At 62.1% G+C, this 13,438-nt stretch overlaps 2 protein-coding genes across 2 annotated transcripts; both read right to left on the reverse strand.

Moving 5' to 3' along the window:
• Positions 1 to 836: 836 nt before the first annotated feature.
• Positions 837 to 2,698, reverse strand: C17H12orf76 (chromosome 17 C12orf76 homolog). The gene is made up of 2 exons (XM_086761546.1): positions 2,520 to 2,698; positions 837 to 2,369 (listed from the first exon to the last, which is right to left on the reverse strand). Exons 1-2 carry the CDS (start codon positions 2,611 to 2,613, stop codon positions 2,284 to 2,286), a joined length of 180 nt encoding a protein of 59 aa, XP_086617672.1. The 5' UTR covers positions 2,614 to 2,698; the 3' UTR covers positions 837 to 2,283.
• An 887-nt stretch (positions 2,699 to 3,585) lies between these two features.
• Positions 3,586 to 11,192, reverse strand: LOC104481629 (sodium-dependent serotonin transporter-like). Its single transcript, XM_086761282.1, has 13 exons — positions 10,973 to 11,192; positions 9,213 to 9,347; positions 8,861 to 9,080; positions 8,499 to 8,637; positions 8,067 to 8,201; positions 7,318 to 7,421; positions 6,938 to 7,065; positions 6,527 to 6,639; positions 6,086 to 6,217; positions 5,862 to 5,961; positions 5,583 to 5,683; positions 4,588 to 4,755; positions 3,586 to 4,175 (listed from the first exon to the last, which is right to left on the reverse strand). The coding sequence occupies exons 1-13, from the start codon at positions 11,190 to 11,192 to the stop codon at positions 4,101 to 4,103; spliced, it is 1,770 nt and encodes a 589-aa protein (XP_086617408.1). The 3' UTR covers positions 3,586 to 4,100.
• Between the last annotated feature and the right edge of the window lie 2,246 nt (positions 11,193 to 13,438).

Raw genomic sequence — 13,438 nt, forward strand, 5'->3', positions numbered from 1 at the left:
TTTTTTTTTTTTTTTTCTATTAAGCATTTCAAAGGTGGGGGAGGTGGGGAAGAGAGATTATCTTTTTTGAAGCTGGCTTGTTCTGTTTTTTTATTTTAAACTACAGAATAGGGAGCAGTTTCAGTTCAAGTTTTGTTATGCTCCTGTCTCTTAGTCTGGGACTACTAAAAAAGGTGGGGGAGGTGTGTGGGTTTTTTTGCTTTCTCCAACTTCTGCATCATGCCATCTAAACGGGAAGGCCCTGCTTCCCTGAAACACGTGCTGCTTTTCTTAATCCCTAGCTTGCATCTTACACTGGTCAGGTAAATTTATCCTCTGAGTGTGCTGGAAGAAAAAGCAGAGATACTGCACAACGTTACCACGTTAGAAAAAAATGAACTCGTGTGTAGTGTCTGTATCTGATCCTGAAAGGGAGACCGAGTCTGTGCCTTCTTGTGCTTTGGGACCCTTGTGCCAAGTAGGTAGGCTACGTACAGTAGTAATTCATGGTGTGCTTAACTTGGAAATCTTTCTCACGCTGCTTTGGCTGACTTGACTCAAAACAGCTCAGGTTCATAACCAAGGTTACTGAACTTCACCTCTTAACGTCTGCTGGTAACTGCACTGCGCTTGCAGGATGAGTTTTCCTTTCACTTTACTGTAAACAGATTCTTGTTAACAAACAGCCGTGAAAACAGGGGCTTCAGGCACCGCTGTCCTGCCCCTCTTCCCTCACCACCGAAGAGGCAGCGAGAACAGCAAAATTCCCAGAGGTGGGAAGGGGGCTGCCTCGCCCTTTCCTACAGCCACAACTGAGTGAGTAACACACACACATCCAGGAATAAATACGAGTTCCAAAGTGTTTACTTAGCTTTTTATTCATACAGAGAGACAGAGCAGGGCGCGAAGAAGGAACGCAAACAAGAATGCTGCTCCCGGGAACTCAGAGCTGTAGCTGCAAGCTACGCGCCCCACCGCCTCCCAACAGCACACAGCTACGGGCCAAGTTTTACACCAGATGAAGGACCAAGAAAATCAGTGAGACAGGACTCTGATCAAAAACCCAAAAAGATTAGAAAGCACAGAACAGCGTTACCTTGCTTCCTCACTCATGTTTCACTTTATTAGTAACTAGATCTGTTCTAGGCCAGCCTCCTACTGTCGCTTTACTAACAGAGCACCAGCAGAGAAAATACCCCGTTGCAACGAGAGCGGTCAGCGTCCTTTATGTGAAACGGAACAGAAAACGTCAGATGCAGCACAAAGTTTCAGAGAACAGGCAAACGCAATTGTTCTGGAAGTTAAGTTTTAAAACACTAAATAAATTACTAACCAAAACACCCCTATGTTAAATACCAAAGTAATACTTCATAAACAAAATCCAGTTACTACTGCTGGCAGTGCAAAACAAAATAGCAGCGTTCACACGGCAGCGTGATTTCAGTGTAAACACTCGAATGTATCACTGAACAGGTACAGAGCGGGTCCGTCCGGAGCTTAACTGCACCGCTGCCAGGGAGCCCCAGCCCAGCGGCCCTGCGCATCAGCCTGGCTTGCAGCCTGCTGGAGGCTCCTGCTTCCAGAGGACAGCGACCTGCTCGGGAGCACGACCCATCCGCAAGGAGACGGCGCTCGGCACAAGCAGGAACCCCTCGCCCACACCCCAGTTTCTAACGGGTTCAGCGTGGCTGTTTTGGCGCAAGGCAGCTTCTGGCTGGTTTAGCTAAGAGTTAAAGCAAATTAACGGTCAGGAATGACGAGCCTGTCCCTGAGCAGCTACACCGAAGGCTGCTCACGCTTCGGTGTCTCTGCTCAGGGGGAGCAGCTGCCGCTGCGGGAGGGTGCTCAGCTTTTGCCTTCGGACCGTTTCTGAAGGCCACGCTCCAAACCCTCCAGACTCGGCATTCAAGCCAAGAACCGAGTTAATCAGAAAGCAAAACCAGATGCGGTGTGATCGCGCGCGGGGGCCTGCTCAGCGATGTCCGTAGTCTGGCTGCGTTCTCATGCCAGCCCCGGATGGTTCAGCGGCGTCGATGGGAGCAGGCATCGTGGCCAGTCGCATGCGTGTGCTGGGACGCTCTGGAGCATGTGGCTTCTGATCAGGCTGGCTGTCTCGCTGCGTTTTGGGAGGAAGGTGCCTTCTGCAGACCCTGCTCTCAGCCAGCCGGGTCTGCGGTGGACGGGGACGGGACGGGGGCCGAGCTGTGACCCTCGTGGGGAACCAGGCGATGCTGCGTGGGCGAAAGGCCGAGCACCCCTCGTCAGGGCATCCCGGGGGCGGGCGGGAGGGACCCCCCGGCCCCGCTACCGCCGCCGGACCGGCTTGTAGACGCAGACGGCCATGAGGACGATGGCGAGGAGCAGGGCGCTGAGGATGCTGCCCAGCAGCACTGCGGGAGGGAGCGCGACAGGTCAGGATGCGAACGCCGCCCGCCCCGCGAGGCATTTCCCCGAATTCGCTTTAAATAATAAAAAAGAAAGAAAGAAAGAAAGAAAGAAAGAAAGAAAGAAAGAAAGCCGAGCAGGAGGCCGCTCCTTACCCAGGTTCTGCTTCTGCAGCACGGCGTAGGGCCGGCCGCGCTCCAGCGGGGCCAGCAGGGCCAGCGCCCAGCCCCGCGCCGCCCGCAGCGACATCGCCCGCCTGGCCCTCGGACCCACGGACACACGGACCCACGGACCGGCCCTCGGACCGACCCCCAGACCCGCGGACCGAGCGGCAGCCCGCCCTGCCCCGCCCTTCCTCTTCCTGCCCCGCCCCGGGCAGGACCCGCCCCACCGGTAGCGCCGGGCGGGAGCGTGCGGGGAGCCGCGGGAGGGGGCGTGCGCCCGTGTGTTCTCCCTCCTCCAGCCCCGTTTCCGCCCCTCAGCCCCGTGTGGCCCCCAGCCCCGTGTGGCCCCCAGCCCCGTGTCCCCCTCCAGCCCGCCCCCCAACTCTCGGCTGTGCTCCCCTGTTCCGTTCTGCACCCCCCTGAAGGACAGCGGGAGGGAAGGGTGAGGGGACGGTGAGGGGGTGATGAGGGGACGGTGAGAGGTCACTGCCATGGACCAGGTCATGGAGCTGCTGCTTCGCCCCCGCCGAGGTGAGCGTGGGCGCTGGGAAGTGTTTAATGGGACCAGTAACTGCTGAGAAATGGTGAGGCTGCAGCCGGAACGACGTGACATGGGTGGGAAGCCACGACAGACGGCGGGTGGCTGGTCCACACCAGTGCCTGGCTGCTTCATTCCGGCCCCAATATTTAGTTTTAAAACGGGATATATTAAGATCTTTTCTTCTTCAAGTGGCGGAGGCCGCCGCTCCTCTCGCAGCCGATGCCCCGGCTCAGCAGCGCTGCAGCACCGCGGGGGCACAGCCGGGCCGGGGCAGCAGTGGGGCCTGACCTGCCCCGCTGGCTGAGGGGGTCTGGCTGCAGCAGCATCCTCCCGGGAGCGACCCGAGGGGCCACACAGTTTCCTTACTGGACTTTTGCTCTTTGCAGGATCAAGGTATTTGTGTGTCAGGACAGCGGCAGCTCCCCTCCTGCACCTCCCAGCCCAGCCCCGTGCTCTCAGCCGCGCCACGGCACTTTGTGAATGCGGCACGGCGAGCTCCGGCTCCCTTCCCTCGTCTGATCTCCTAATAATCGGTATCGGCTTTATTTTCCACGTCACTCACGGCACGGCTAAAGGCATGCGCTGCTCGCGCCGAGCAGGTTTGCACAGCAAGGTCGCGGGCGTCTCTCAGCAAGGCGTGTGGATGGCCTGCGCTGTCGGACGGCGATCCCTCTGCAGCGGCACTCGCAGCTGTGCCTCCGGCTTCACAGGGAGTCGTTGGGGTTCCACCTCCAACTGGAGGAACTTGGCCCCTTCGCTTCCAGGGGACACGTTCTCCCTGCTGTGGATCAGAGGTTTTCCTGCCCGCAGCGAGAACGGGCTCTGGCAGCGCCGCTTCCGCCGAGATGCTCGGATGCGACGAGAGCCGGCGGCTGGGGAGCTGCCGCCAGTGCGTGCAGCCGCTGGCGGAGGCGCGGGGGGCCGGTTGCTGTGAGTAAGGTGACGGCAGCTTCTCTTCTGCCTGCCCCCGTGCTTTGTCGGGGCAGGAGCGGGAAGGCGAAGCAGTCTCTGCGTCCCCACGTGCCGCCGGGCTACAGGACAGGTGACATGCGCATCGCCTCTGCCTGGGGGTCTCTTTTCTCCGGCCGAACGCAGACAGCGAGGCGCTGGAGGGTGTAAGAGAGAGAAAAAAGCACTGAGTTTCCATCGCAGCGGGCAGGAGGCATCCCAAAAATGGGCGGAGCAGAGGGGTGCAGCTGGGGATGGTCTCTTCCCTCCGGGGCCGTGCCGAGGTAGCCCCGCTGCCTCCTGGCCCAGCCAAAGTCACAGCTTCAGAAACATGACTTAAAACGATCAGGCCGTCGAGCCGCGCTGCCCTGGGCCCTTCTCCACGCGGCTCTCCAGGCGCGATTGAATTGCCACATGAACAAGGATGCGAGGAGGCATCGACCGCTGCCGAGCTCCCCGGCCCTGGTCTCGAACTGACCCAAGCGGGGGTCCCTGCCCACCCCCAGCCCACGCAGGGGCCGTGGGATCACCCATGGGATCTCTTGCGGGACCATCCGCCCCGCTCCTGACCTGCTTGAGGGACCCCGGCGTCCAGACGAGCTTGTACACCATGTAGCAGGGGATGCAGACGAAGGACGATGCCCCTATGAGGTACCCCACGGAGGTGCTCCACGCGGGGTACTGGTAGTCGAAGAGCGTCAGAGGCGGCGGGTCCAGGAGGGAGCTGACGACTATGAACTGTGACGGGGGAAACGAGGTCGTTAGGGAAGGATGCTCCGGGCTCATCCCAGAGGTTAACGCCACCTGCGTCCCGCCGCTGCCTTCCTAGCCGCGAAAGGCCGGGCTGGACGTGGCAGTGACATTTCCCAGACCGCCACCCCTCGCGAGGTGTGGGCTGGGAGGTGTTCGTCTGACGAAGCCCGCAGACGGTGGCCTGCGAGGGCTGCACGTCCCCGTGCTGAAATGAAGTCATTTGCTGTCTGCTTTGATTGTAATACTTCTCTTTTAATAACCCGGGCAAAGCACTTAGAGCTGTAATTAATCCTCCCAAGGCCTCTCCCGCTGCAGATCCGTGGAGATTAGACCCCTCTGCAGCCGGCAGCCTTTGAAGTGCCAGGGGAGCTGGCATTTCAAAGGGGACGGATCCGGCCCGGCGCACAGCACCGCAGTGCAGCCAGAGACGCACCCGCGCCCAGCGCGAGCGTGGGACGCCGCGGGCCGGGAGGATGAAACAGGGCTGCACGTGCACCTGCGTGAGTACCCCGCTGCCTGCTCCCAGCCTTGCCCCAGAGCTGGAACGCGCACTTCCAGCTCCCTTTCCTGGTGAAACCCACTGTCCCAGGGGTTGTCCTCGCCCCTGGTCGGAGCAGCAGCGTGCAGAGCTGGCAGGGAGGGCTGGCACGAGCTGCTGCAGCCCTGGGCAGGACCCTCGTCCACCCTGCGGCAGCTTGTTCGCCCCGCGCGGGTGAGAGGGGAGCTGGGGAGCTGCGCAGCAGCAGAGCCGATGAGGGGTGTTCGGAGCGCGGCTGACAACCCCATCTTTAATTCGGGACCCAGGCACTCACCGCTAACAAGGCGGGGCTGACGGCGACCCAGCACACCTTCCAGAACATCCCCGGGGCGAAGCCCAGCATGGCTTTCACGTCGTGGGAGAACCTCTGTATCCCTGCCGAGAGAGACCCGCGGAGGGCGTGGGTGCAGGGATGCGGGCGCGACGCTCTCCGTGCCCCATCCTGGCCCTGCCAGGAGCACCCCAGACCCCCTGCCGTGTACTCAGATGCAGCAGGTTCAACCCCCGTGTCGGTGCCCGCAGGAGATTTCTCACAACAGAGGCAGTTTCTCACCATAAAACCAGGAGACGGCTATGGTTTCCAGCAGCACCACTGCCAGGATGGAGCAGCCGGCACCGAATTCCTCCAGCAGCTTCACCACGTAGGCTCCCCCCTGGGAGAGCAGAGGGAGGGGAGGGCGGCTGCAGGCCCCGCCGGGACGCGGAGCTGGCTTTGGCAAGGTCCCGCACCTGGGCAGGCGTGCGGTGAGGACAGAGCGGGGGGTGCCCGGTACTCACGTAGGTGAGGGTGCTCAGGGAGCCCAGGAAGCAGACTGTGATGAGGCCGAGGACGAAGAGCTCCCGTCGCCCGGCCAGCACCTGGGGGTACTCGTCCATCACGGCTGTGATGACGGCCTCCAAGCCCCCAAACTGCGGAGGTGGAGAAATGAGATGTGGGGACAGCCCTGCTCCCCGAGAAAACCTGCTCCCCCATGGCCCACTCTGCACGTGAGTAGAGTGGGGACATCCCTCCCTGTCCCCTTCCTTGGGCAACCGTCCCCTCCGATGGGCTTTGGGGGAGGCCAGCTCAGACCCACTGGAGGTGACGGCACGGTGCTTCCCCCATCCCCATGCTCCCCTTGTCACCGCGCCGTTCCCCGTGGGACACAGCCTTCCCCAATTCCCGCTGGGAACGTGGCTCCGGGCTGCAGGGCTCCCGCGCTCGGCGGCGTTCCCTACCGTGCTGTCCAGCCCCAGCGTTATCATCATCAGGAAGAATATGACGGCGAAGAAGGTGGATCCCACCATGTTGGCGATGGCTTCGGGGTAGGTGATAAAAAGGAGGCTGGGCCCTAGGAGGGGACACGGCTCTGGTTTGCTGTTCCCAGCTGCTCTGGCACAGCCCTGGGCACGGGCAGCGGTGGGAACACGCGTGACGGTGACACCCCGAAGCCAGAGCGGCTGTGCCTAGCCCTGTTTGAGGGACAGGAGCTGGACACCTCACTGCCCCCCGCTCCTGGGCTCAAGCCCCTGCGCCCCAGCAGCCCCCAGGGCCGGCCGTCACCCCGGCCCCCCTCAGCCGCACAGAGCCCCGGGGCAGCCAGGCACCGCAGGGCCCGGACGGGGCGGTGGCGCTGGAGCGGGGCGAACCTTTGTCTCTCGCCACGTCCTCCACCTCCACGTCCCTCATCTCGGCCATGTAGCCCAGCACGGTGAAGATGACGAAGCCCGAGAGGAAGCTGGTGAGGCAGTTCACCGCGCTGGTGACGAGCGCGTCCCTGGAGGGAAGAAAGCAAGGAGACGTGTCCCGCGGCAGAAACCACTCCCCGGTTCAGCTCTCGCCCCAGTTCAGGTGCCCTGGTCGCCTGCACCCCCACCAGTTCTCTCTCCCAGCCCCGAGTACCAAAACCACCAGTAAAATGGGGACAGATGCTCGGCCTGTGGCCGTGGGCTGCGGGGGCTGTGGGGATGCCTGGCACAGCCCCCATGCCCCGAGGGACCCCTGGCTGTGGCCCGTGGCCGGAGCTCACCGGTAGCAGTTGTTGTGGAAATGGTTGTAACTGGCCAGAGCAAGGAGGACACCGAATCCGGGGCCCAGGGAGAAGAAAATCTGCGCGGCAGCATCAACCCAAACCTGGCAGGAGAAGCGACAGGCAGGCTGGAGAATGGGCAGGGGGTCCCCGCGTCTGGGAGGTGCCCCGCAGCGTGCCCACCTCATAGCGTGCCCACCCCGTGGCCTGGGGATGGGGTCCTTGTTGGTACACGCTGCCAAACCTCCCCTCTTGCCTGCCCCATCCCCCCCTGAGACGTTTTGGGAACAGGGGAGCTGCCGCGGGACGGAAGGAGCCCATTTCCAACGTCAACGGTGTCTGTGCTCCCCGTGCCTGGAGCGGGGACAAAGCGGAGGGGAGCCCCGGGACCCCCATGCCCGCTCCCGTCCGGGCAGGTTCAGCGCTGGAAGTGTGGCCCTGATTACCTTTAATGAGGATTCTCAGGGCTGCCTGGTAATTACCCCAGGAAGGCTATTGTCAGGCCGGGCGAGAACACAAACAACCCGGCGGCAATGAGATGCGTGATTCAATTATAGATTTACATTTCCAAGAGCCTGTCCAGGGCATCTTGTTTCTGCAGGAACAAGGGCCCCGTCGCCCTGCAGCGAGCAGGGGGGCCAGACCCCCGGGTAGGGGTGGGTGCGGGTCCCGGGGAGGGGGTCTGGGCGCTGCCACCCCCAGGCGGGGGGCGGCCGGAGCCGGGGCAGCGTGTCCCACCGCACACTCACCGCCGTGCTCAGGAGCTTGCCCCAGTCCGGGCGCAGGTAGAAGACGACCCCTCTCCAGGCGCCGGGCAGGGTGGCCCCCCGGACCAGCAGAATGAGGAGGACGACGTAGGGCAGCGTGGCCGTCACCCATACCACCTGGAGAGGCACCCGTCAGCCCCTGGCAGAGCTGCTCCCCAGAGCACCCAAAGCGCCCGTGTCGGGCACGGCCGGCTCGCTGGTGGCTGCCGGCGCTGGCCGAGGGGTAGGGGTGTGGGGAGCAGGCAACATCCCGCGTGCAAGCAGCCAGGAAGACCCCACCAGCTGCGGGGCATGTGCTCTGCTCCGTCCCTCCTGCCCAGCCCTGGCTGTGGAGGGGATGCTGTGAGCCCCAGTGTGCCCGGGACTCCGGCACGTCCGTGCCCAGCCAGGACTGGCACTGGAGCCCTTTCTTACCTTCCCAGAGGTTTTCACCCCTTTCCACAGGCTGAAGTAGACGATGGTGAAGATGAGGAAGAGGCAGAGGAGCAGCTGCCAGCGGATCCCCCCCACGTCATACAGACCCCCGGACTTCTGGATCTCCAGGACCTTCCTCCTGCGGGCACGGAGGGGGGCTCAGACCAGCGCAGTGCTGCTGGCTCTGCCCACGTTCATCTCCCTGCGGTGCACCAAGAACGGGGACCAGGAGCCCCCCAAGAGCATCCCCCCGTGAGAGCCTGCTCCCAGGCACCCCGCTCCTGCACCCCGCGCAGCAGATCCGCCCGCCCCCGCGGGGACCTGCCCCAGCTCAAACGCATCGCCCACGTCCGCACACTTACGTATAAAACTCTTCGGCCGGGGACCTGGAGACATTGGTCCAGGTGACGTTGCTCCTCCCGAAGTAGTTGGTGCAGTGGGGGGTGTTCCAGGGGTTGTCGCAGCTCGCCCAGGGCAGGGTGCCCGAGAAGGAGGAGTAGAAGTAGTAGAGGGCCCAGGCGATGATGGTGTTGTAGTAGAAGGAGACGTAGAGGCCGATGATGCAAATGGCAAAGCCGACGCCTGGGGAGGGAGCAGGGGCAGGCTCAGCAGCCCGCATCCGTCCAGCCCTCGCTGTGCCCCGGGATGCGGCCGCGGGGACCCGCACCACCCCGCTCGCCAACGCTGCACGGCCCGGGGCTGGGGATCCCTTACCTTTAAAGATGGGGCAGATGCGCTTCCAGATGGGGATGGCGCCAGTCCTGTGGAACTGCCCCAGGGCCAGCTCCATGTAGAAGAGGGGCACCCCTCCGAAAACAGCCATCAGCGTGTACGGGATGAGAAAGGCTCCTGCGGGGCGAGGAGCAGAGCGCTGGTGACCACTGCGGCCCCGCGTTGGCCGAGCCGGGTCTCCCCCAGCGCTGCAGGGATGTGTCACGGAGCAGCGTGGATGAGGGGTTTGGATGCCTCTTTCCAGAGATCCTTTGCAAACCATCTGTTCAAAGGGGCTCACGGACGTGAGGACCCCGCTTGGTGCCCAAGCATCCCGGGCTGCTGTGTCCGTCCCCGATGGCATCCCAGCCTTCGCCGGGGAGGGATCGTTTGGCGGGACGGTACAAAGAGCAACAGAAACCGTCGGGGTGCAGGGGATGGGGCAGCAAGCACCTGGCAGGGCCAGAGGAGTTTTGGAGAAGGTCCCTCTAGATAGGCACGCTCACCCCAAGACACAGCGGTGAGGGCTGTAGCCCGCATTATTCACAGCAGTGCATCTGTGCAGGGCTGCGCTAGTCCCCCACGGAGGCTTTGGACCTGGAGCTGCTCTCTGCCAGCACAGCCCCATTGGGATCAGTTAATTTAACCCCCACGGCTCCTCTCTCCGAGAGCCCCCCATCTCTCCACCCTCAGCCCCTCCAGGGTTTCTCCTCCCGGAAAGTCTCCAGCCGCCGGTGAGCCCAGCGCCAGCCCGGATCCGCGCTCCTGCTCCGCCTGGGCCGTGGCCATCCTTCCAAACCGGCTCTTTGATCTCCTCGCCTCCTGCGTGCGTGGCGGGGCGAGGAAAGCGTCTGCCTGAACCACGGCGCTGAGGAGCGGCCAAAGTTCGCTCCTGGTCCAGCGGGACTAAATCTCAAATAACTGCGCTGCGGCGCGGGCTCCCGGGAGCCACATCTTAGCCTTGAGTGTGGTACTAACGATCTCCTCCTAGTTTTCCGGAGCGGTAGAGGACATTGCCCGAACACCAACTTCGGCAATTAAATCCACTGTGCTTTGGGAACAGCACAAAATTTTCATTCCCATTTTTAATTTCCAGGCAAGGGGGTTTCCTACCCTGCTCTAGTTAAAGCAATTTATTTAGACGTCATTTACTCAAGATTTTTCCCTTCATGGGGCTTTTGTATCTTAACTTTCTGGTGACGGCTCGCAGGATGGACACCTGGAGCCCGGCGCGGCGCGGGGCTGTGCATCCCGTGCATCCCGGGGAGCCAGCACTGCTCCGCGAGGTCCGGCACTGCTGGCTGCACGGCCGGGATGGGTGGCAGGCGACTGGGATGCTGGTCAGGATTGTTTTAAAACAGAAGCTGTCAGAAAGGGTCGCTTTCACAAAGTCAAGAGATCATAAAGTGCACGACCCTCCCACCCCAAATTTGCCGATTCTGAATCCTTTCAGGCAGTTTGGACCGCGCTAGTTTTCTCTTTGTGATCCCAGGGCTGCTAACGGATCTCTGACCGTGCTGGGGAAGGAGCGAGTAACACAGGGAAGGAGTGAATGGAAGGGGATGTTGAATGAAAAAAGACACAAAACAGCAAAAAGACAGCTGTCAGGAGAAGTTGGGTCGCTCTCTGAACCGCCCTCTCCGGAGAGGAGCGGCTAGAGACAAAGAACGAAAAGACACAGTGAGTTTTTCAGCACCAGAAAGACGAAAAACAGATTTCTTTCACCCCAAAGAAGACCTAAGTAACCCCAGCAGCGTCCTTACCCCCTCCGTTTTGGTAGCAGATGTAAGGGAACCGCCAGACGTTGCCCAGATCGACGGCGAAGCCGATGACCGAGAGCAGGAAATCCATTTTTTTGCTCCACTTGTCCCTGGGGTGGGTCTGTGCCCCCGGGGGCGCGGGGCCGGCGGTGGGACCCGGGCGAGGGGCCGAGCCCTGCCGGGGAGGGCTGGCGGGGGGCACCAGGCAGAGCTGCTCTGCCATCCTGCCGCCCCGGCAAATCCTGCAGGATTCAGGCTGAGTAACTTGGGGCCGGGGAAGGATTTTGCTGTCGCTGATGACAGATCCGAGGAGGGGAGGGTCAGGCTGACTGCGCTTCCCCACCTCCCGCTGCAAACCCACGGCGCCCAGCGCAGCCGGCGCAGAAACCCATCCCCTGATCAAAGGCAGGAGGGGCAGAGCAGCTTTCCCAGCACGGGGCTGAGGTGTGGGGCTTTCCATCCCCTCTGCTCCCCGGGTCTGCACCCCGTGGGTGCATTTTGGGGCTGGGCTTGGTGAAAGGGAAGCGTATCTGCACACAGAGGTGCCGCTCCTTCCTCCTGATAAGCGGTTCTTGCTTTCTCCTCGGCGTGTTTTGCAATTGCCGCTCTGCCACTGATGACACCAGACCCAGCGAAGAAGGCGACCGCTCATTTTCGCAGCTGCAGGGCGAGGGGGCCTGGAAACGGTCCCCAGCCGGGAGGCAGGCGCTGGGCACGAGCTCGGCCGGCGCCGTGAGCCCACTGGACCCCGCGGGCTGGGGGCATCTCTGTGGAGCCATCCCGCATCGCCCCGGCTGTCCTCACAGGCTTGCTGGGACTTTCTGCGGCACAGGGGTGTGAGATGTTGCAGAGAAGCCACTTGAAAGCAAGATAACTTTCGCAGTGACCAGGGAGGGGGTGGCAGGGTACCGAAAGCCATCGCGTTCCTCGGTTTGACAGTTTAGCTGCAAATTTCATTGCAAGGCAAACGCGTCCGTGCAGGGCGAGTCCCTGCAGCCCAGCCCTCGGCACAAAACGGGGGCCGGTGCCACGCGAGCCCTCGTCCAGGGTCACCGGGTGCCCTGAAGGCTCTGGGGTGCTCCAGCACCGGCTTTGGCAGGCACCCTCATCTGTAATTAAAAGAAAGGACAGCAGAGATGAAACGGGAGCTGCAGTTCTTAGGGCCACGGTTAGCGAGTTGCTGTGACAACGTGACGCAGCCGTTCGGCATCTGCCCGGCACGGGAAACCTCTGGACACTGTTAATCCTTCAGACCCCTTGGAAACGTCCAGCTAAAAACACGCGCGATTTGGCTGCCCCCCACCTCGCCGCGTTCCCCGAGCCGGCGTGAGGACCTCAGCGGTGGACAGCCAAACTGGGGTGCCCAGCCCTGAGCTGGAGGAGTGACCGGTAGCAGCTCTCTGCGCGGGATTTTGTCCCAGCGAAGGGGTTTGGGTGGAGGGTATCAGGCTGATCCCACGCGCTGGTGCCTGCGCCGCGTGGGAAGCGAGGGGAGGTTTGGGGGGGTCCCGCTGTGGCCAGGCAGAACCCCGCTCCGTGACCCCGCACACACGTGGCCCCGCGGCTTTGCCGGTGCTCAGCACGCAGGTGAGGGACAATTAATCTCCTGCGGGTTTATGTGGGATTTGTGTCACTCCTGGGACTTTGCAAAGCCGCGAATTTCAGCTGCAGCCCTCGTAACGCGGGCGTGGGCGCAGCCGTCGGATGTTAAAGGCAGGGCTGTACGCAGGGGCCGGGGCTGCGGGGCCTGGCGGGGGGCTGGCGGGGAGCTGCAGTTGTCCCTCGCTTAGGGATGAAGGTGAGGAATCCCCGCTGCCGGCGTCATCTGTCTGAGGAGGGTGCCGGGGGGAGCAAGGCTTAATCCCCCCGACTGAGGACTGTTTTAAGGGCATAAATTACGGAACACAGACAGCTGGTGCCATAGCAACTGTTAAAAAAAAAAAATAATAGCTCTTTTTCCGTAGCTGACCCTTCTTTTCTCCGGGTAGGTTAGATGTGACGGCTGGGTGTGTGGGGTGAGGGGACCCTCCTGTGCCCAGGTCCCGCTCCCTGCTCAGGAGGGCTCAGCGGACGGGCTCAGAGCCGCTGCCAGCCCCGACCGGAGGAGGCTGAGGGGTGGTCTGCGGGGGTCTGTGGGGAGCAGGTCCCCCCACAGCATCCCTGAGCGCGGGGTGCCAGGCTGAGGCCGCTGCCCGGATGTGAAGCAGCAGCTCTCCAAACACGGACATCGTTTTAAAATGAAGCCACTTCCTCTCCTGAAGAGCCTGTTGTTTTCTCCATGTTGATCTTTTAAATTACAGACGGTGGGGCCTGAGGTGGGCTCTGTGCTCACGCCTCGGGCAGAGCTGGGTGCAGGACGGCACTGGCCCGGCACGGCTACAGCTGTTCCCGCAGCGGCTCCAAGTCAGAGATGCACGGTGGTTTTGTTACTCGGGGACGTGCAGCCTGCATGCTGCCATCTGAAATCTC

Source organism: Chlamydotis macqueenii, chromosome 17 (genome assembly GCF_036417535.1).
Source record: "Chlamydotis macqueenii isolate bChlMac1 chromosome 17, bChlMac1.mat, whole genome shotgun sequence".
In the NCBI taxonomy this organism is placed as follows: Eukaryota; Metazoa; Chordata; class Aves; order Otidiformes; family Otididae; genus Chlamydotis; species Chlamydotis macqueenii.